Source organism: Eumetopias jubatus, unplaced genomic scaffold (assembly GCF_037043125.1).
Source record: "Eumetopias jubatus isolate StellerSeaLion01/CBP00866 unplaced genomic scaffold, mEumJub1_p1.0 scaffold_12, whole genome shotgun sequence".
Lineage (NCBI taxonomy): Eukaryota > Metazoa > Chordata > Mammalia > Carnivora > Otariidae > Eumetopias > Eumetopias jubatus.
In genome coordinates this window covers 38249321-38272669 of record NW_028274818.1, presented here as the reverse complement: position 1 = coordinate 38272669, position 23349 = coordinate 38249321, and the positions used below count along the sequence as shown (strand labels likewise).

At 50.5% G+C, this 23349-nt stretch overlaps 1 protein-coding gene across 2 annotated transcripts in view; it reads right to left on the bottom strand.

The window, feature by feature from the left end:
* VASH2 (vasohibin 2) overlaps positions 1 to 8745 on the bottom strand; it is a 37391-nt gene extending 28646 nt beyond the window's left edge. For both annotated transcript variants that reach the window (XM_028125837.2, XM_028125838.2), the window contains exon 1: positions 8470 to 8745. In XM_028125837.2, the coding sequence (XP_027981638.1) occupies positions 8470 to 8745 (276 nt within the window). The remainder of the gene's footprint in view (positions 1 to 8469) is intronic.
* Between the last annotated feature and the right edge of the window lie 14604 nt (positions 8746 to 23349).

Sequence of the window (23349 nt, the reverse complement as noted above, 5' to 3'; positions counted from 1 at the left end):
GCAACATCAGACGAGGACTGGAAAGCGGGAGGTAAGTGCCTCTTCTCAGGAATTTAGAGCTAAGACACCAGCTCTGAGACACCGGGCAGCTCTGAGCATCCCTGCCCATGAGGCCAAGAGCAAGAACGAGCAAGGGCTTCTAATCCAGCCCTTCTCTTCCTGGGTAGAAAGGGACGGTGTGTGCTTTCTTCCCCCTATATGCTTCTCAGTCTCATAAGCTTGGCCTCCGGCGGGGCAGGGCTGTTGGTGACAGAGACACTCGGCCCCTGTGAGCCTGTGGAAAGGGGAGGCTCCTCCAGGCTTAAGCCACTTAGGGAGGAGCAGAAGGGGCCTCAGGACGGATTAGTTCATCCTCAAGCCTTGAGAACACAGGGAAAGGGAGGCCCTGGGGATTTAGTGCTCAGCTGACAGAAGGTGAAGCCGCCGGTGGAGAGACCTGGGGACAGTGCTGCGCAGCCTGGCTGAGTGCCAGAGACAGACACTGCCGAAGGACATGCCCTGGCCCTCTCCCTGCTCTCCAGGCTCAGGCCCCGCACTGAGGCTGGAGGGCGCGCTGCCCCTGGGCCTGTGGCGGGGCCCCTTCCATACTTCCACGCCTTCCACACCTTCTACACCTTTAGCTTCGGTTACTTAAAATGCTACTTGACATTCGTTTCCTCTCAGTGCTTCTCTTTTCTCTTGGCTTTGCAACTTCCTACTTCACAGCAACTGCCCCTCCAGCAGAAAGGAGACTAGTCACACGTCCTGCTTCACAGCCAAGGTGCTGAGTGTGTGTGTGCGTGTGTGTTTGTGTGAACGTGAGGGGGTGTGTGTACATGCATGCACAGCTGTTCTACAAACTACATGTTGTTTACAACATATCCACTCAAATCACAGTTCTGTCTTGGAGAGGAATTTTGGGGGGCAAAACGTTCCAACGTGACCATTCCCTCACGTGACCCTCCCACACACGCAGGTGCACGTACACACACACCGATGAAATGTATGTATTATGAAAGGTATCCTTGTATTTCTGCCCTTACAAACACTAGAAGTGTCCATCTTGTCCTTGCTTTTTGCAGTAACATCCACTGATCTACCCATACCTGGAATTCTGTGGAAGAATGCCAGAGATTGCACAGAGAAGTGAGGAGAGAAGGGGAGATGTAGGCAAACATTTCTTTAGCACCTGCTACATTCCAAGCTCTAGGCCAGAGGCAAGGGAACACAGAGATGGAGGAAGGAAGGAGGGAAATTAGACAGCATTAAGGCACACGCGTATTTCTACACAGAAAAGTGCTGTTTGTGTCTATTTAATACAAAAGATGGTAAAAGCATGGGGAAATGCCTCAAAGAATCACCGGCCACCTAAGGGATCCTCAGAGGGGTGTCCCTTGGCCAGAGCCCTGCCATAGCCACACGGACTTGGTTCAGAGGTGGCTACGGGGGCCAGCCACCAAGCCCAACAGAGCCCACAAGACCCAGATGGTGGGGTGGGGGTCAGGCAGCAGCTGGTCCTCAGAATAGCAGCCCGATGGCGCCCAAGGGCTTTTAAAAACAGCCGCCTGGTTACCTCAGGCCCGGCTGAGAGAGTGCAGGAGCTGTGGCCACATTCCCCAGGCCCCAGCTGGGGATCAGGGCTGCAGTGGGGAGAGGAGCTGAGACAGCTGAGGGGCTGATGTCATCAGGCTACAACTCACCCTGCTGTCTGGGATAGCTGGCTGGGGCTTGGGCTGGGGGCCGGCTCCCAACCAGCACCTCAGGCTTCCCACACCCCCACACGACGGTGCACCATATAAACCACATGGGCTCCTTGGCCGGGAAGCATGAGACTGACACAAGATCCGAGTCCCTGCTCTGTCACCTACTCGCTGTGGACCCTGTCCAGCTCCATGAACTCTTTAAGCCTCTGTTTCTTTCCTGATAAAACAGGAGAGTTTCACCCACTTCAAACCTTCTTGGCTGGTTGTAAGGATCGTAGGACCTAATGTACAAAGCAGGCAACTTGGGATTGGCACTCAGCACTCTGGAAGGGTTGGCTATGTTATTATTCATCAACAATGTGTTTTTGGGATCTAGACTGGGGAAGCCTGAATGGTCTTCACTTTTCTGGAACTGGAAGACAGAATCAGCAGGGCCTGAGTCTCTGCACACTCAATGTGGAACATCACAAAGATGCTTCTCACCCCAGTGGAAGAGGAGAACATGTCCGCTTCCCCCTGGGGACACATCTTGACCATGAGCTAATATCCTTAATTCATGAACAGTTCATACAAAGTTATAAGAAAACTCTTCAGGGGTACCTGGTTGGCTCAGTCAGTACAGCATGTGACTCTTGGTCCCAGGGTCATGAGTTCGAGCCTCACATGGAGTGTAGAGATTATTTAAAATAAAAAAAAGAAAAAAGAAAAGAAAACTCTCTGGGCTTTAATGAAAAAAAAAAAAATGGCCCAAAAGGTAGAAGCAACCCAAACGTCCATTGACAGGTGAATGGATAAATTTTAAAATGTGGTACAAGGGCACCTGGCTGGCTCAGTCAGTAGAGTGTGTGACTCTTGATCTCAGGGGTCATGAGTTTGAGCCCCACATTGGGCACATCTTATTTTTTAAAATGTGGTATATACATACAATGGAATATTATTCGGCCTTTAAAAATGACATTTTGGGCGCCTGGGTGGCTCAGTTGGTTAAGCGACTGCCTTCGGCTCAGGTCATGATCCTGGAGTCCCGGGATCGAGTCCCACATCGGGCTCCCTGCTCAGCAGGGAGTCTGCTTCTCCCTCTGACCCTCCCCCCTCTCATGCTCTCTATCTCTCATTCTCTCTCTCTCGAATAAATAAATAAAATCTTTAAAAAAAATAAAATAAAAATGACATTTTGACACAAGCTACAACATGGGTGAACCTTGAGGACATGCTAAGTGAAATAAGCAAAACATAAAAGGACAAATATTATATGATACCTCTTATACAGTCGTCCCCCTTTATCCACGGGGCATATGTTCTGAGACGCCCCCCCCCCAACAGATGCTTAAATTGGCAGATAGTGCCAAACTCTATCTATACTATGTTTTTTTCCCCATACATACATATACCTTTGATAACGTTTCATTTATAAATTAAGCACAGTCAGGAGATTAAAATAATCAATAAAATAGAACAAGTATAACAATGTACTGTAATAAAAATTACGTGAATACGATCTTTCTCAAAGTCTCTTATTGTAGTGTACTCACCCTTCTTGAAATAGGAGGTGATAAAATGCTTACACAATGAGATGAAATGAGGGGAATGGCGTGGGCATCGTGACCTGGCGTTAGGCTACTACTGACTTTCTGACCACAGGTCAGAAAGAGGATCATCTGCTTCCAGACGGCAGGTAACCATGGGTGACAGAAAGCATAGAAGGTGAAACAGTGGAGAAAGGGGGCCAACTTTATGAGGCACCCACAGTAATCAAATTCATACAGACAGAAAGCAGAAGGGTGGTTGCCAGGGACTGAGGGGAGGGAGGAAGAGGGGTTAGCATTTAATGGGTACAAAGTTTCAGCTAGGGAAGAAGGAAGACTTCTGGAGATGGAACACAACAGTGTGAATTACTTAATGCACAGAACTGTACACTTACAGGTGGTTAAAATGGTAAATTATATGTTATGTATATTTTACCATAATTTTTAAAACAGTCATGAAAAGGCAATTCACAAAAGAAGTGAATAAATATTTGAAAAAAAATTTCAAGCTCACTAATAATTTAAGAAATGCAAAGTAAAGGGGCACCTGGGTGGCTCAGTCGGTTAAGCGTCTGCCTTCAGCTCAGGTCATGATCTCAGGGTCCTGGGATAGAGCCCTGCATCAGGTTCCCTGATCAGTGGGGAGTCTGCTTCTCCCTCTCCCTCTGCCTACAGTCCCCCCTGCTTGTGCACGCTCTCTCTCTCTTTCTTTCTGACAAATAAATAAATAAATAAATAAATCTTAAAAAAAAAAAAGAAATGCAAAGTAAAACCACTGCAAAATGCCATTTTCACCTCCAATTAGTAGAGATATTCTGAAATGTGGACACCTAATGCTGATGGGGATGCTCTTATAAGGCACGATGGGAACATAAATTGGTACAACCTTTTTATAAAATGCCCATGGCACACTTTTTTTTTTTTTTTTCTCCCTGACGGGTCCTAAGAGTCCCTCCTCATGTTATTTTCCTGCCCTGTTTCATCTGAAACCCCAGCCTAGATTTTCCATGGCCGTTCCCCTCAAGGTTCCTGCCTCCTGCCTCCTGCAACCAGCCCCTCAAGTCACAGCCCAGCTGATGAAGGCGGAATCCAGAGGGAAGAGATCAAAACCAGCCTCTCTACACAGGCACTGTGCCTGTGGTCTGGGGTTCGGGACCCTGGAGGTGGGGGGCGGGAGGGAGGAGTGGGCCAGATGGGAAGATAGTTGTTCACGAATAATGCAACCAGCCACAGGGAAGGCTTCTGTGGTCAGGCTCTCTCTCATCCCATTCTCAGCAAACACAATTACCTGTCCAAAGAATGCAGGGAGAAATGATGTGAATGGACATAGGTGTGTAACTGGCATCCCCATAAGCAAGAGAAGGGGAAAGGCAGAAAAGGAAGCAAGGAGGCAAGCCAGAACACACGGCACCAGGAATCTTTAACAAGAAAGAACTAAGAGAAAGCAAAGCTTTTTGCCGTCTCTGCTCTGGAAAGTACAGGTGCCTGTGCAGACACACCAGGCAGAAGAATCTTCTCTGGCAACTTGGAGAAGGAGCAGAGAATATCACTCATGAGCCCAGGATGGACCCCAGGCCTCTGCATCAGGGGCAGCCAGGAACCTGCTGAAGGCGGCCTGGTGTGGAGCTCTGGGGGTCTCAACCTTGGGCCAAGCAGGAAGGACAGACCATGGTTCTGAATCGAGGACACAGGCAGGAGTGAGCCACCTGCGTGAACTAGCAGGGGGCAGGAGTGGGCTCTGACTGCAAACTCTCCCCCCCCACAGTCTCACACTTCTCCGCTCAGTCAAAGCTGAGTCCTCTAAAAGTGAATTCTTTCCCAATTTAGAAATGACATGAGAATGAGGCACAGAAACACGGGGTCTTTAAGAAACTATTGCTGTTTCCTGCTGAATCCATTCTGGTTGCCCCTTGGAGAGTCCAGCTCAGCCAGTAGAGAAGCGGAGGAGCTGTTTCCTAGCACACCCTGCTGGTTTTTCTGGGCCAGCCACTCTCTCTGCTTCTCCCTTCTCTTCCTCTATCATCCTCCAACGACTGCTGCTTTTTGGTACTTTCTCTGAAAAGCCCCGGCCTTCACCTAGTCAGCTGCTAGCTTGGACCCAGTAACCACCAGAGGCGAGGCCTGCAGTCACACATTTAAAAGGAGGCTTGCAGAGGAGGTGAGCCCCGGACCCTCGAACCCCCCACCCCCTGCTCCCGCCCCGATAGGGGCACCTGGACCTGTGGGCAGAACTTCCATGGCTGCTCACAGAATGTCCTGCAAAGAAGTATCATTCAGTCCTCCTCTTAAACCTTTGGTACCTTCCCCTGTCCTCTTTTGCTTCTTGGTCTATATTCAATTGCCAAAAAAGGTTAGCCTCCCTGAAACTCTCCAACCCTCTACCACCACCTAACACCCCTCTTCTGTACAAAGTCCTCAGCAAGACACTGGTTAAAGGAGAAAAGGACACAGACCCAAAGGAAAAAGTCTGCCAAGTTGAGTGCAAGAACAGCCCTTGGACCAGAGAGGAGCAGCCCCCGGAACCAGGAGCTGTTTTGAAGCTGTTTCCCATCTCAGGACCTAGGTAGGGGTCAGGGGTTGGGGAATGTCAGGACTTGGGAGAAGGGGATGCCGAGATGGAGCTGGGGTGGGGGAGAGAACCAGCTAGCATGATGCAATGTAAGAGAGAAAAATGTTAAGTTTTTTATTTAGGTTCAAAAAGCCAAGGTCCATGTTTAGCTTGGGGTTTTCCTGGCTTGGCAGGAGTTCTCATATGACTTCAGGTTACTGTGAAAAGATAAGACAGTGTGGCTGCTATATAAAAAAAGGGAACTTTTTTTTTTTTTTTTTTTTTTAAAGAACGCAGCATTCAGCCACAATAGTGGAAGCATCAGGTACGGGTCTCAGGGAAGAGTAAACTGTGTTCTAAACCGCTCAGACAACACTGAGAATATTGTGTTTCATATGTGCTTATTTTAGAGGGCTGACTGGTAACAAACTAGCAAGTGTCCTAGAAAGAGGGTGAGGAGAGTGCTTAGATCTGGGAACTGTGACACTAAGACCCAGTGAAGGGAGATGCATGAGGACAAAGAACTAAAGGAAGATGCAGAATGATGGAAGGTCACGGCTCTGAGGACTTGTTCTAAGTCAACTCTGTTGTCTCATTGGAGACTTGGAGACGTACAAGTCATATCATCAAGGGACTGAAGAGCTGGAAAGAAATTTATATGAAATCTGGGCTACTCCTATTTTACAGATGAGAAAACTAAGGCCAGAGATTTTTTTTTTTAAGTGAGTGACTGAGGCCACAAAGCCAGAGGTAGCACAACCCGGACTAGAATTCAGTCCCTTGATTTTTACTCCAAGTCCCATCCTTACTCCAAGAGCACCGTGTTGTAACATTCTAGGGAGCTATGAGTAGCGAAGGAGGTAGATATGTGCTGCCATGATTCAAAGAGCAACACAAGAATCTGCGGGGACGTTGGGCTGAAGATGAAGAAGGAGAATTTCTGTGCCACCGAAGGAAAGAGTTTCCCAACCACCAAAACCCAAATCTGGCCAGGCCCTGGGGCCAGCTGCCCTGTGAGGTGATGAGCCCCCCATCCCCACGAGGTCTCTGGAAAGAAGAAGGGATTCTGCTGAGAGGTGGGAGACCAGTCTCCACCAAAACAAACATTCCCTGATTTCCATGGAGGAAAGGGGTCCCCCCACACAAGGCCAGGAGGAAGATGAAGCCACAGTTAGAAGCAGGGTCAGCGGTCAGGAGGCTGAATTAGAATGGCAGCATGGGACAGCAGGAACAGGCCTCTGCCCCTGTGGCCACCTCTCTTCCATGCTTAAAGGGCTCCCAGGTCCTCCTTGGGCACCTGGGTGGCTCAGTTGGTTAAGCGACTGCCTTCGGCTCAGGTCATGATCCTGGAGTCCCGGGATCGAGTCCCGCATCAGGCTCCCTGCTCAGCAGGGAGTCTGCTTCTCCTGCTCCCCCTTCTTGTGCTCTCTCTCTCTCAAATAAATAAATAAAATCCTAAAAAAAGGGGGGGGCTCCCAGGTCCTCCTTAAGTAAAGCAAGGCTCACTCAAATAAGGACAAAATCTGAAGTCAGAACTACTGGCCAAGACCAGTGTTGTTCTCATGCTCAAGGAAAACCCAGCAAGGTAATTACAGCTGACACTGAAGCAGGAAAGATCCTCGTTGGGCATAATGAAGATCTCTTTGACCTGCTGTAAGAAAGCACTGACTGACTGCAGCAGGAAGCGTCCGGGCTCTGTCACTCCCCCCAAGGGCACACACAGCTCTCTGGCCTGCAGGGCTCAGATGCTCAGGTCACCAAATGCTCCAGGTTGGGGATTCAGCCAGATGGCCTTTCAGGTCCCAGGTCTGGCATTTCTAGACCAGCCCAGGAATGTTCTCAGCCACATCAGTGTCCCCAGGGGACAACGGAAACCATCTGCCTTGCCATAACCCCCAGGCTCTGCAGCATTCCTGTGCAGCTTGCATTGTGAGGTCTCATAGAGTGACCACCACACATCTCTCTCCCTCTGTCTTACTAACTATATCCTCAGCCACCAAACTCAGTCTGCTCACTGGCTTCTCTCCAAGGTAGAAAGAGTTTCACTCCTGAACCTCTTTCTCTATCCAGTGAGACTAATGCATCATGTGCACTGGAAAGTCCCTTTCAAGCAATAGCCAAAACTCTTCTTTTTCTTCTTCGAGCGCAGATAAGCTGGGAAAAGAGACAGTTCACTGCTTTGCAAGTTTCAGAGGTGAAAGTCACTGTCATGAAAAAAAAATTGGCAAAAAGTCTAGAAATGATTCACGCTGAGAAGTCTGACTGGTTGATTGCAAAATTCATTCACAGCCTGATAAATCATTTGCAAGGGAGAGACAGGGGAGGACTTAGAGTCTCCAAAGACGAAAAGTAGGGTGGGATCCCTAGGGGGGCCTGTGCATTTGCTGGTGTTACCTGGTGGCTACAGCTTTTGCTGGAGGAGGATGTACATGGGGGTGAGCAAACAGAGTTTGGCTGGAGATTCAAAGAACTCTTGGCATGACCAGACCACACAGTCCCAGGACAGGAAGCCCTCTACCTCTCCCTCCCCCATTTCTAAGGCTTCCAAGACAAACATCTCTATCAAGCAAAGGGGGTGAAGACTGGCCGGAAGAATGGGGAGCATAAGGGGGTTCAGAGCTGGACCAAGAAAATGGACATGGCCACTACTTGCTACGCAGACTGAAGTGTTCCCATCGTTGCCCACCCCACCCCGTCCATCGAAGCCTCTGACCTTTGCCAAGAAGGTGGCGTTCCTGATGGCGCCCACCATTTCTCCCCCCTTGGGGTGCACCTTGGCCACGTGCATCCACATGCGCTCCCAGGTGTGGCTGTCGATGGGGAAGCCGCTCTTGTTAACGTGAAACAGCACCCCGCCGTCTTTGTCCTCCTCCTCCGAGCCCCCGCTGGTGGCGAGGCTCACGGGCCGCGCGTGGCTGCTCCGGGACCGGGTGCCTTTGGCGCCTTTGGGGTGGGGGCAGCGGTGAGTGTCGGCCGCGGAGCCGGTCATGGTGGGGCCGGGGCGGGGCAGGGGTGCGGGGGACGCGCTGCGGCGGCGGCGGCGGCGGCGGGGGGCGTGTGCGCGCGGGCGTGGCGCGGGGATCAGCGCCCCGCGGGGACGGCCTTTTCCATGCCTCTGGCTGCCGCAGGACGCGCGAACCGGGAGCGGCGGCTGGAGCTCCGCTTACCGGCCGAGCCTGAATCAGTGGAGACACAGCACACACCACGGGTAAGTGGACACCAGAGGAACCGAGGCGGGGGCCACTGTGTCCAACGGCGGTGGGGCCTCGGAGTGGCCCCGCGTCACTCCCCGCTCCCCCCACCTCCGCGGGCCGACAGACCCCCCCCCCTCCAGCAATTGCACACGAGCTTGCAGTCATGCAATTCCCGAGGAAAGCGACTCGAATTTTGTCCCAAAGCTTCACACACCCCTAGACACCGGGAGGGGGAATCCAAGGAGCGTGGAGGGTGCGGAGTGGACGGGTAGGGAGAAGAAAGACAGCTCGTGCTGCGTGAAGGAGCAGGAGGTCCCCGCAAGGCTCCACGCATTCCTTGGTGCCAGATGTGGCGGAGCGCCAGCCGAGCCCAGAACGTGCCGGCACGTGAGCGCCCAGGCTGCCGCGAGGGCGCAGCAGCAGCCTCGGCTTGCAAAGGCAGCCCTTTTTCCGCCCGGAGGGCCTCCCGGAGCCGGTGGGCGAGGGTTGGCTGCAGCCCCCAGGCGCCGGTGCAAGTGGCTCCACCCGCCCCTCTCCCCGAGTTCCAGCGCCAGGCACCCTGGGGACTGACTGCGGGCGGGGCGCGAGGCGGGCGCGCCGCAGCTCCGGGACCCTACCTCCAGCCGGCCGGCCTCATGGCCGCAGAGCTTCTCCGGGCGGCGGGGGTGGCAGGGGCGGCGGGGGCTGCTGCGGCGGCTGCGGCTGCTGGGCTTGGGGCTGCTGGGGCTGCTGGGGCTGCTGCGGCCGTCGCCTCATTCCATGTCCCATTCTCGAATGTTATTCTGTGACATATAACCGAGTCACCCGGGCAGCCGCCGATGTTCCGGACGCGTCCATTGGCCACCGCAACAAAGAGGGGCGGGTCCCGGGCTCGGGACTCTACAACCGGGAGCTCCGCGACGCTCTGATTGGCTCCGGGGCTTCCCGGGCAGGAGGGGAGAGGAGCAGGGGGAGCTGGGCGGCCACGCGAAATCCGATCGCTGTCTTGTCCTGGGAGCCCCGCGGGGCTGGAGCGTTTGTCCATGGGACTTAAGACCGAGTTTCCCCAGGGAGGGTGGCACTGCGAAGGTTTGCAACTGTGGGAAGCAGAGGAGAAACAAAGCCACCCAAGAAGTGACCCCGAGGTATCAGAGGGCTTGTCCTTAGAACTTAGTTCCCGGAGGAAGACTGGGCACAGTCACCTGCCCCAGCAGAGAGTGACGGACAGTGTAGGCAGGGGCTGTCTGTCACACGAAGGCACAAAATTAAATCTTTTTTTTTTTTTTTAATCTCACAATACAAATTTTCCAAAACCGACAAAGGGGCACAGTATGTACCTTCTGACGTTAGTCATGATTAATAAATTCCTTTTAAACCCGTGCTGATATGCGCCACTAAGACCCAGGAAGTCAGTGAGGCCCCAACTATTCTGTCACAGCTAGAGTTCGAGTAGGGGCTGGAGAGATGCTTGAAAGCCATGGCGAAGTGGGAGCTTTTCCACACTCTCCACAAAACACTTTTTCCTTATGGACACCTTTTTTCTCTCTCTCCCCCCTTTTTTTTAAAGATTTTATTTATTGGGGCGCCTCGGTGGCTCATTCGTTAAGCATCTGCCTTCGGCTCAGGTCATGGTCCCAGAGTCCTGGGATCGAGCCCCACGTCGGGGTCCCTGCTCCGCGGGAAGCTTGCTTCTCCCTCTCCCACTCCCCATTTGTGTTCCCTCTCTCACTGTGTCTCTCTCTGTCAAATAAAATCTTTTTAAAAAATAATAAAGATTTTATTTATTTTGGGGGGGGAGGAGCAGAAGGAGAGGAACAAGCAGACTCCACACTGAGCAGGGAGCCGGATGTGGGGTTTGAGCCCCCACCCGGGAGATCATGACCTGAGCTGAAATCAAGAGTCCATCGCTCAACCGCCTCAGCCACCCTGGCACCCCCTCCCTTTTTTTTTTCTTAAGAAAAAGAAAAGAAAACTAAGATGGGGGCGCACCAGACTACTGACCCAGGGCCAGGCTCTAAGTCCAGGTTTGTCACTTGGCTAAGCTGTGTGACCCAAGCAAGCCACTTGCCTATTCTAGGCCTTAACTTCTCTTTCTGAAAAGAGGAGAGTAGAACACCCCTCCCCAAACTCACACACGCATGCACTCCAAGTTCTATTCTGGCTCTGTGATTCTCTGGGGTTTCCTCTCTCAGGGACACTTAGGAACGTGGCCATAATATCCTTTCTCTTTACACTCCCTGCCAGCTTTGGGAGGGTAAGCAGTTGTGATAGCAATGCTAAGTTAACCTGGAATTAAGAACGTGGTCATCAAAGAGCTACTGATGGTGGAGGGCATGGTGAGCCGCCAGTGCAGCGAAGGCCCTGGAGTACCGCTGAGAGCCGGGCACTGCACACGGAGACCTGGATTCTGGACAGGGAGAACAATAATGTAGGTCCATTCAGACAACAAGAAATGGGCCGATTCAGGAAATCATCTGAATGATGCAAGTGAAACAGAACCCTTAAAAAAAATCAGGAAACTCAGAGAAAATTATCCTCTCACCATATAATTGCCTCAGGTTTCATTTCTCCATTGAAAGAACACATGCCTCAGTGAGTGATCTGCTTTCTCATCTTGAACATCCTTCCTCTCTGCTCACTCATCTCTCCCATCCGCCCCTCTCTCCTTACTTCCTCTGAGTTTCAAGTCCAGGAGGCGATAGGAGGATGAAGACCTGTGTGCACGGGATGAGAATCTGGCCTCACAATACTGCAGGAGAAAATCCAAGTGATCAGTTGGCGAACATTGAAGAATGTCTGGCAAGTTTCACCTTCCTTGGCATCACTTCCTAGTGTCCCACTCAGGCCAAGTCCAAACAAGTACAATTAACCTGTTATACCAGGGCCTGGATCCTGCTCTACCTGAATCAAATCTTATGGACCAAAGAAGGTTATCAGTTCATGTTTCTGCTCCAGGCATCACAAAACTCCCTGAGAGTTGGGGGAAAAGCTTTTGTTGGTCATCTCCAAAATTCCAACTGTCTGTTCTCTTCTTCCCTGGGGGCTGGGTGCGGTTGGGGCCCAAGTGACATGGCATATGAAGAGAACTAGGAGATTTGGCTACTTTTCCTAAAAGGCGTTAAGAAGGCTTCTGAAGTGAACTGTGCCATCCCAGCGAAGGACTGAGAGGCAGAGGGCCCTTTTCCTGAGAATTCTTGTGCGTTAGAGAATTGTGCTTATTGCATGGACCAGCCAACTCTATTCTTAATATCCTTGTGTATTTAGTGTTATATAACCCTGAACCCAGGCCAGACAGATGATGGGTTTTCAAAGTTCAACTAGTAAGAGTGACGTGGAGATATACACACACACACACACACACACACACACACACAGTGGTACAGAGCCAACTTTTGATTTGAACAGGGACGTGTGAGAACTAGAGGCTCAACCTCCGAGAGCATTTGTGGACATAATGACTGGAATAGCAGACATGTGTAATGGAAGGTTTGGAGCAAGAAAAACGGGTCAAGGGGCGCCTGGGTCACTCAGTCGTTGGGCGTCTGCCTTCGGCTCAGGTCGTGATCCCAGGGTCCTGGGATCGAGCCCCACATCGGGCTCCCTGCTCTGGGGGCAGCCTGCTTCTCCCTCTCCCACTCCCCCTGCTTGTGTTCCCACTCTCGCTGTCTCCCTCTCTGTCAAATAAATAAAATCTTAAAAAAAAAAAGGAAGAAAAAGAAAGAAAAACGGGTCAAATAGTATCTCCTTTTTCAAGTGCCAGCTGCTGGGGTCTCAAAGCAAGCAAGCCTTCATATCTCTAGCTCCACCCTTTGTTGATGTTAATAGCCTCGTAAGGCGTATACGGAACACACCGTGGCTAGACCCGCCTTTCTCCTGGCTCTGCCACTGCCCCGTGGCCTGCCCCATCTGTGCAGTCCAGCCGCCTGCAACTGAGTAGTCACCTGCCCCAGGCTGGCCAGCCACACGTGCAGAGTCTCTGACTCCCCCACGACTTCTAGACTCAGAGGAGAGGCTACACTGCAGATGTGGCATCATCGGAGCAGCTAGATGATGCATCTTAAGCAATCAAATCCTTTTGATCAATGAGAAACAGGAGTTGGGAGGGAGCTGGGCAGGTAAGTCCGCTTTCCGTCCTCCCTTCTGCGGACAACTCCGAGGCGTGATTTTCCAGCATAGCCTGTCTGGAGATGCCCTGCTCGGCTGAGCAGACGTCCCTACTGAGGGACCTGCCGTGGCTCTCGGCAGCCGGTTGTGAAGCAGCTACCGGCGTGAGAACACCCCACCTTGCAATCCTTCCCATCCTGTCCTCTCCCGGTTCCCTGTTTTGCTCACTCTGGCTGCCTTCCCCAGCAGATTTACTCGTGGCTTCAGATTCTGCTTTTCTAGGGAAACTGAGCTAAAACAATTGGTTCCACAGGTGGTTCTGGAAAGCAGATGCTCAGGATGGATTTCGGGCTTGTGTTGCCTCCCCGTCTGAAATCAGTAGAACCTTTTGCTGGTGATAAGAGGGAAGGCAAGAACTCTGATACGCAGGAGCACCTCAGCTTTCGCTTGTGTTTAATTGGGGTGAATTGGGTGGAGAGCAAGACATTAGGAGATCGAGTGGCTGTGGCAGTCAATCAGTTTGGAAACAATGATAATTACAAGGTATGAGAGACTTTGGAAACAGAAAATGACAGGCTCAGCGCAGTTAATTACCCACTCACGGAATGCTCTGAAAGCCAGAGAGCCTCCACGGCAAGTTTAAGAGTCTTTATTTCCTGCAACCGTAGTATAGACTCTTAAAATCAAACCCAGGACCTGATCACACAGTAACAGAACTGCAAAGGATTCTAAATACATGGTCTTCACAGGCTTCCTTGTCAGAGTCAGAGCCCTGATAGGGAAAGAGTGGGACCCAGGGTCTGGAACAGGGCTGTCTCAGTGGATGAGCATTCTTGACCCTTCAAATCCCTTGTGAACGCTCCTTCCCAGAGAAGACCCCCTACTCGATGGCTTGTTCTCCTCAGGACCACTTATTGCCTCCACCAATACCCAGGGTCAAGTGCTAGCAGAGCCCACACTGGAAAGAAGTCCCACTCCAGGGAGAAATAGCCTCCCTGCCAAAGATATTTTTTTTTAAGATTTTATTTATTTATTTGAGAGAGAGGGGGGACATCAGAAGGGGGGAGGGTCAGAGGGAGAGGCAGGCTTCCCGCTGAGCAGGGAGCCGGACATGGGACTCGATCCCAGGACTCCAGGATCATGACCTGAGCCAAAGGCAGTCGCTTAACTGACTGAGCCACCCAGGCGCCCCTGGCCAAAGATATTGTAGGGCTTGGCTAACATGCACTGGCAGGAACTGTGGAAGCATGTGTGGATCCTGAAGATGTTGTATTTGGGGGGTGGGTGTGGAGGGGGAAGCAGAAAGCTCATGGAGAGAATTGACTGATTTGGGGATACCCCTACAGAACTCAGCATTTAATGTTTTAGCAAGAATGCCTGGAGCTTGTCCTAATTCCCTTGTTTGTTTGGTTGGGTCTTTTGAAGCCTGGGCTCAGCAATAAGCAAAGAGGAAAAAGCAGACTTCCTTGTGTAGTGTAGAGGAAGGCTCAGAAGAGTCAGGAAGGAGGGAATGGTAGAAGGTTTTATTAAGTAAAGTTCAAGGACCGATCACCTGACTAGTTCTGTGGGCCAGCCCCTAGGACACTCGCTTCACTAAAGCAATAAAGGATGCACGAGTAAGGAGGCAGTTGGTAGTGGTTACCCTCATAGTCCAGGGATGATGGTAGGCGGAAGGGTGCGTATAAGTGGGCTGCCTACTATTAGCAAAGATGACAAAAATCCCCAAATTGCAGAGGCGAGGTGGGAGCACTTAATCAACAAGGACAAGGTGAACATGTCACAAGAGACAGCAGGGTAGAAGAGTGATCAGGGTCACTTTCTCTGCATGGACTCATGCTGGCCAATAGATCATGGTGTTCCCAAGGGACAGGGATTCGTATAATTTATTGTCCACACTGAGCTCCTTTCGAGAAGGAGAAGCTGTGCTAGTGATGATTACATGGGGACACGTGGTCTACACCAGGACAACCCCAGTCAAACTGACACCTATGGTTGCCCGACCGAGGGTGTGGTGGAGGAGCAGCCACTCAGGTTATTGCTTGATTTGTATAATCAGAAAAAAAGAGCTGGTGAGCGGAAGGCTGACTCTGGTCACCATGGTGAAAGATCATAGACCCTCACCTAATCTCCAAATTTGGGCCAAATCTGGCCCAAAGCTGTTGCCATCGCTGAGTGAGCCCAACTGGCCACCTGCAGGGACTGATGCTAAGCACTCGGTCTCACAACATTGCTCAGATAACCACCTGGAAGCAGGTAAATTTATATGGACCTTCTACCTCGGAGATAGCAGAGAGGTGACTTGACCGCCATCAATATAAACACCATATATGGGTTTGCCTTCCCTGCCCACAGGGCTTCAGGGTGTACCACCATCTGAGAGCTTCCAGAATAGCTTCTCCGTTGACATGTTACCTTAGACAACATTCCCTCAGAACAGGAGACCCATTCTATGGTGAAAGGTGGGCCAACAATGGGCTCATGACCGTGGTCTACCGGTCTTAGCATGAATCGCACACCCAGAAACAGCCGACCGCTAATATAGTAACAAAGCTTGTTGAAACTCAGTTCAGGCAAAGCGAGGGTACAACGCTTTGCTGAGTTGTGGAACCATCCTCCAGGTTGTAATATGCTTTGAGCTAAAGACCACTGTGTGACACTTCATCCTTAATAGCTAGAAAGAATGAATCCCGGAACCAAGGGACAGAGGAACAGATGGCACCTTTCACCATTACCACCTGTGACCCACTTGAGGAATTGATGCTTTTTGTCCCTGGAGCTTTGGGCTCTGTTAGGTAAGTGGTTCTGGCTTCCAAGGAGATCACTCTGCCAGGGTATGCAGTAAGCTTCCGCTGCCCCGGAGCTGAGACTGCTACCTGGCTCTTTTGGCCACTTCAGGCCAGAGGGCAAAGAAAGGAGCTCAAGTATAGTGATTCTAATTACCTCGAGGGGCCTGGATGGCAGGGAGCCCAAGGAACTCACTGGGATAGCTCCTGGGAAAGCAATAATTTGGCAGTGATAGCAACTAAGCTCAATAAAGGCCGTTCAATTAAGAGCGTCAGACCTTCTCCCGCCTATGAAGATGACCCAATCAGGCAACCCATCCGGATAAAGTAGCTGAAGTGTTGGACAAGAGTGAGGAAAGTCTAGAATAGGTCACGGAGAAGAGAGACGATGGATATTAATCACAGCCTTAGGACACGCTCCGGTAGCTTGAACCAAACTGACTGCAGCTCTACCCGTTGACTCTCTTCCCCTTCGATCTCCTGGGAGATCTTAACTCGCCACAGCCTTGAGGGGAACTTCATAGCTGAAGGGATTTGTATCCATCTTGGAAAAAGGGTAAATCCTCAAATCCAGACTGTTCACCCACCCTCACCAGTAACATGGACATTTAGTGCAGAGCCTCTGTCCTCCCCTGTCTTGTTGGGAATCGGTATTTCAGGTTGGTTGAATGTAGTGGATGTGACGAGTGGAACTCAGGTCACCTCTTTGTGCCCTATCTGCAAAGAAAATTGGAGAGGAAGTTTTCCGGAGTTTATCTCTGAGAAAGAAGATTCACATGGTGGGAAATCCCCCCAGACACAACCGGCGTGTTCAAAAGAGGCTGCACAATTCTGAAACTATTGGGGATGTCTGAGAGGATTAAGCAAACGAGTCCATGCCCTTATAGTGTGGGGAGACAGTGTTTTCATATGGAAGAGGGAACATGCCAACGTGGGATGGGGAGAGGCAAAGAAGGACCCTGTGGGCGGAGCTGGAATCAGAGGTATGGATGGGGACTCAGTCTTTCTAAATCCATAGCATGAATCGAATCGTGAACAAGCATCAGACCTATCCAAAATAAGGAATATTCTGTGTTTAAAACTGTGTATGTTAACTGTCAATGTGATAAAGGACAAAGAAAATCTGTGGAAATATTACATATTAAAGAAGACCAAACAGACACGGCAACTAAGTGTGACACCTGATCAAAAACTAGATCTTGACCTGCATGGAAAAAGTGATGTGAATGCTATTCTTAGACCAAGTGATAATATAGTAATATAGATGTTCAAGTAGATAAAAGTATTGTGTCTATATTAAGGGGCACCTGGGTGAGCAGCTGACTTTGGCTCAGGTCATGACCCCAGGGTCCTGGGATGGAGCCCCAAGTCGGCTCGCTGCTCAGCAGGGAGTCTGCTTCTCCCTCTCCCTCTCCCTCTGCCCCTCCCCTGGCTCGCGTTCTCTCTCTCTCAAATAAATAAATGCGATCTTTAAAAAAAAAGTATTGTTTCTATATTAATTTTATTGACGTTGATAAACTCTACTACAGTGATGTCCAGGGACTATCCCAATTCTTATTCTGGGGAAATACACACCCAGGTATAGAGGGGGAAAGGGCCACTGACTCTCAAGTGGTTCAGAAAAAACCCCACTGTGTCTGTGTGCACACACGTGTGCACACGTGTGTGCTTGTGCCCATGTGTACAGAGAGGAAATGAGAGAGGAAATAATGCAAAATGTTAACAGTGGATGAATCTGGGCAGAGGGTATATGGACATTCTTTGTACTATTCTTATACTTACCACTTTTCTGTAAGTTCAAAGTTGTTTCCAAGTAAAACACTTTAAAAAGGAGGGGGAAAGAATAACCCCTGAGAACAGAGTAAATGTCTACTATAATAAGCCTGTGAGATAGGTGGTATCATGTCCATTTTACAAAGGAAGTAACTGAGGTTTTAGAAGGTTAGGTAATTGCACAAGATGATATAATTAGTAAGTGTCAGAACTGGGAATTACACTTAGATCCTCCTGATCCAGTGCTTTTCTTTTTCTTCTCTTTTTACTTTTTTTTTTTTTTAATAGGAAGAACATGGACTTAAATGGTAATCACAAACAATTCCCAGAAGTCCTTATGACCGAAAGGTTTAACTGTCCTGATGCTTCAAGCTTTTCCCTCAGGGGGAGCCCCTTGAATTTCAGGCATATTTGTTCTTCCAACTTATCCCCTGAAGAGGGGGTGCCAGAGGGTGGGGAGCACAGAGGAGAATGAGAAACAGGCTGGACCAGACCAGGCGAGCTACCAGGGAAGGGACTGCACCGGCAGCAGCCGGGGCCCTGGACAATGGTCCTTCTGGCCAGGTTTAGGGTTCTAAGGTCCTTTGAGGACGTTTGGCCCAACGGAGCAGAAATTTAAGACTTTCTTGGATTACAGCTACTTTTCACCCAGAGAATAAGAGAATCATCTGCTGTAAAATTACTACCTTCTGTCACAATGGCACCTTTCAGAGGAGAAGCCTGGTTGTCCCGCTCCGGACAGAGCATTTGAAGGCCCCGTGCCTACCCCCGAACAAAAATACCGTAGACTGCATTGCTTTTCAACAACAAACGTTCATTCCTCACAGCTCCAGAGTCTGGGAAGTCCAGCATCAAGGCTCTGACAGATTCAAGGCGCTGGTGAGAACCCCCTTCCCGGTTCATAGACGGCCATCTCTTCTCCCTGTGTTCTCACGTGGCGGAAGTGACAAGGGAGCTTTTATAAGGGTGCCAATCCCAGCAATGAGGGCTCCACACTTATGACCTCCTTCCCTCCCAAAGGCCCCACCTCCCAATACCATCCCATTGGGGGTTAGGATTTCATGAATGAATTTCAGAAGGACACAGATACTCATTCTGTAGCAGCAACCATCTTGCAAATACTTGGACTTGGCCTCTGTGGGATTTTCCTGAGATCCACACGGAGAGGAACAACGGCTCAGATGCCGTGGGATGGCTGGGCTATGTGAGAACGCCCCCCCTTTGATTCTTGGGTACTTCAGGAAGGTGAAAATGAAGGAAGCTGAACAATATAGCCTCTGTGTCCCAAAGGAACCCACGCCTGCCCAGCTGATGAATGAGACCTAAAGCAGTTACTATGGAGGCACGTGATTGGGGTCACACAGGAGCTACCCTGGGGAGTTTCTGATGGTCCAGGAACCTTCTGTGATACAAAGGGGACACCACCTGCTAATCTTAGCTCTGCCCGTAACATCTGGGGTGAGGCAGGTAGCCACCTCTTGGTATTTAGGGCATGCCTCAAGATGAGTATTATGAATATTCTTGGAAATTGGAGTCAGACAGTCTTCCCTGAAGAGGATGAGTGCATGCATAGCCTATCACACCCAGCCACTGAACGGTTTCTCTGGGTTCTGATCTCTGTTCTGTCCCCTCAGAAGCTCTGTGCAGATCAGGTTCCTCCTGTATCAGTCAGGGACAAGCAGGAAACAGGTGGAACTCTCAATAAGGTTTAAGTGAAGTAAACCTTTTGAACGGTCTGTCGGCAGAGGCACTGACAAGATGAGGGGAACCGTCGAGGATGGTGAGGAGCCCCAGAGCTGTTCCCTGCTCTGGGCCTGAAGGAGCCCAGTCAGAGCAGGAGACAGGAGTGCAGTCCACTGAGGGCAGGCTCCTGGGCAGAGAACCGAGCGGAAAGTGGGTCAGGGTGGACAGAGATGACTGCTGACCTCGATCTTCAGGGCGCAGGCAGAGGCCCCAGGGCCTTCCAGGGAATCTCACACAAGGACACGTAAGATGTAACAAGAACTTCACACACGTGGGAAAACAAGGCATTCTTGTATCCAGACCATAGATAAGCAGGTTCAGAGGCTGAACGTCTTCCTGGGTGAGCTGAAGAAAGAATGTGAGCCCAGCATTGTGCGGGGAGGCGGTTGGACGTTCCCTGATGAGAGCCCCCAGGCGTCTCTCGTTGACCATCCCCCTTGGTGCTCCCTGAGTATCCACTTTGAGGAAAGGGGTCCTCATTAGAAATGTGCCAACACATCTTCCTTCCTTAATTGTAACACTCTCCTTGGCTTTATGAAAGACGACAGCTGTCGGGAGCAGAGTGGGTGCTCACGATGACGTAGCTTTTGGCAGAAGTAGCACTACAGAACGCAAGAGGAAGCCCACACCCTCAATATTATCATCATATATTATTGCTAATATTTACTGAAAACGTACTATGTGCCAGAAGCCATTTTGAGGGCTTTTCAAGCATGTAGTCATTCCACCCTCACACAACAACCCTAGGAAGTGGGTGATGTTGTTATGGCCTAAGTGTTTGTGTTGCCCTAAAGTCGTACGTTGAAGCCCTAACCCCCGCCCAGTGTGGCTTTATCTGGAGATGAGGGCTCTAAGGAAGTAATTATGGTTAAATGAGCTTCTGAAGGTGGGGCCCTAATCTGATAGGGGCTGTGTCCTCGTAAGGAGAGACACCAGAGAGCTTGCCCCTTCCCCCCAGTGCTCACACTGAGGAAAGGCCATGTGAGGACACAGCAAGAAGACCGAGGTCTGCAAGACCAGGAAGGGAACTTTCACCAGAAACCAAATTTGCTGGCCCCTTGATTATTCCAGTGTCCAGAACCGTGAGAAAATGTTTGTTTAAGCCCCTCAGTCTGGGCCTGAGCTGACGGAGACAGGCACTATCAATATTCCTCCCATTGTATAGGTGAGGAAATTGCAGCAGAGGGAAGTTAAGTGGTCTTCTTAAGGTCACCCCGTTTGCCTTTGCCTTTGGTCTCTTCACCTCTCGGGGTCCTGCTTTTCCTGTAGGAAGGGGGTGGGTGGAAACAGATTGGGGACCCTAAACTCAAATGTCAATAGGAGTCGGGCAGATAACAGAAACAAGGGAAGCTGGCTGAGAGGGCCCCTTGCCAACTGAAGAAGGCAGGTCCCTTTAGGGAGGGCAGCTTTCTGTCTGTTTCAACAACGTGTTGGCCAAATGGCTGGTATGCTCAGATCTGCAGTTTTTCAAGACAGAGTTGACATCTGGATCTTTTTTAGGAAATACGATTTCTCCCGCATTCCATCATGCAACAGTGTGCAGGCTAATTAAGACCTGTCTATGGGCCATGTTTGGTGTCCAGTGTCTAGTTTGCGCCCCCTTGGGACTAGATGATTTTTTCTACACACTTTTCTCCTCCTGCCTCTTCACTTGGCCATGACTCTTTGCCTTCGGCAATATTCCCTCCTGTGTGCGGACTCTGTAAGTCCCCTGCCTTGAGCAAAATGAGCACCACCATGATCCAGAAAACGTTTTAAGATACAGTCAGTGCACAGAGCCCTATGTCGACTCGGTTGAGCCACGTAACTCTGAGCCCATTTCCTCTTCTGAAAGTGGGTCCAATCACACCGGCCTCACAGGAGTTCTGGAAGGATTAAATACGACTGGGCGTGAGGAAGCAGAGGGCAGAGAGCCCCTGCTGGGGCTCAGAAACCTTGTGTGAGTGCTTCCATCCTTCATCAGGCGCCTCAATATTAAGTGTTTGAGCTGCTTACATATAGCAGACTTGGGCTTCCGTGGCTGTAACATGCTTGAAACAGAAACGATTGGCCAGGTTCTAGAAGGCAGCAGAGGGTGATCTGGAGAGGCCTGGGGCATGGCTGGGAGCTGGAGGAGGAATTGTCAGGGAGGAGAGCAGCAGAGATGCCAGCCCTGGGAGGCAGGAACAAAACAGCCTCCTCTGCTCTTGAGCGGTCTCGAGGCATAATTAGGAAGAGTGTTTGTAATAATGCACTGAAAGTTCTACTCAGGCTTAATAGCTGCCTGTAAAAATTCCAGGAGGTCCATTTTTAGATGGGGCTAATGAGGGTTAAAAACTTTCCAGACTCTGCCCAAAAGACTCCCAGGGAGGCCCCCCAGGAGGGGGTTTATTTACTGCACCACTGATTAAGGAACAGTTTATCTACTCTGGATCATCTTTCACCAAAGCCTTTATCGGTGGTTTTTTTTGGCTACTGGTGTTTGGAGGTATTTTGTTTGTTTTTGGGGTTTGTTTGTTTGTTTTTTTAACAAACGAGAGCAGATTATGTGTGTTCCAAGGCTGTGGCCCAGGTTAGCTGTCTGCCAGCCCTCCCCTTGCAGAGCCGGGGGTGGGGGGCGCGGTGCCAATAAGAAGGATGAGCTCCTTCTTATTGGAAGGAGAACTCCCTTTCTTCCAGGTCTTGCTGGGGAGCAGCTCAGTGCGGGTGGGAGGCTCTGGGGAGGGTTTGGGCTGGCAAAAAAATGAGTGGGTTCAAGGCAGCCGAGGTGGAGGAAGAAAGAGCAGAAATGAACTGGCCACAGGAGGGGAGGGGAATGAGAGACGCTCCAGGGGAGGTGCGTTGGAGACTCCCCAAGAAGCCCAGGGAACTGATGCATGTGGTTCTGGAGGGAGGGCAGCAATGGAGCAGGAAGGAAGATAGGGTGAAGCTGTGTTCTGGACTGCACTGAAACTCAGGTTAAATATAAATCCACTCTGATCAAGGAAGGGTTTAAAAGGTATGACCTTGGGGGTGGGGTGTCTGGGTGGCTGAGTTAGTGAGGTATCCGACTCTTGGTTTTGGCTGGGGTCATGATCTCATGGGTGATGAGATCGAGCTCCCCATGAGGGCTCAGGCTCCACGCTCAGCATGGAGTCTGCTTGAGATCCTCTCCCTCTCCCACTCCTCTCCCCCTCCCCCTCCCCACTCACACACACACACACATACACTCTCTCTCTCTCTCTCTCTCTCTCTCTCTCTCAAATAAATAAATAAATAAATCTTTAAAAAAAAAGGGAGGAAAGATGTGACTGGGAAGGGTGTTCTGTCCTAAATGAATTTTTAAGAGCATTCATTGAATTTGGGGCTCAGGCCTGCCACGAGCAGGCTAAATAATCCTGGGTACTCCTTCTCCCCCCATTCTGAGGCTTAGTCTGTAAAATGAGGGGGGGCTGGACTGGATCCCTAGTTCTAAACCTTTGCTGCACATTAGAACCACCTGGGGGACTGTAACCCAGACCAGTGAAATCAGATTCTTTGGGAGTGGATCCAGGCATCAGTCTCCCACAACCTGGAATACTGTCCACAGCCAAGTTTGAGACCCTCAGGGCGAGATGGTCTCTAAAGTTCTCATTCAGCCCTGCCATTCATTAAGACTTTGAGGAAAGGAGAGAGAGGATGATTGGCAGGCAGTCCTCAGTAGAAGCAAGGCACGGACCAAATGGCCTCTTAAGAGTTCCCCTGCCCATAAGACTCCATGATTTGAGACTCCAAGGGGAGAGTCAGGCTCTTGGTGCCAAGTTCCAACCAGCTGTGTTTCTTGCTCCCTTAATTCATTCCAGAAGTATTCCTTGAGCACCTACTATGTGCCTGGCACTGTTTGAGGTGCTAGGGATACAACAGCGAACAGACCCTCTCTTGTGTTCAACTCTTGGGACCCATCTGAAACCGCAAGCTGGAGAGGAGGGGGCAGGATAGTGCAGAGAGCCAGAAAGGAAGGGAAGTTTGGGAATCTGATGATTCACACAGAGTTCCTCAAACTTACACACCATTTCATCG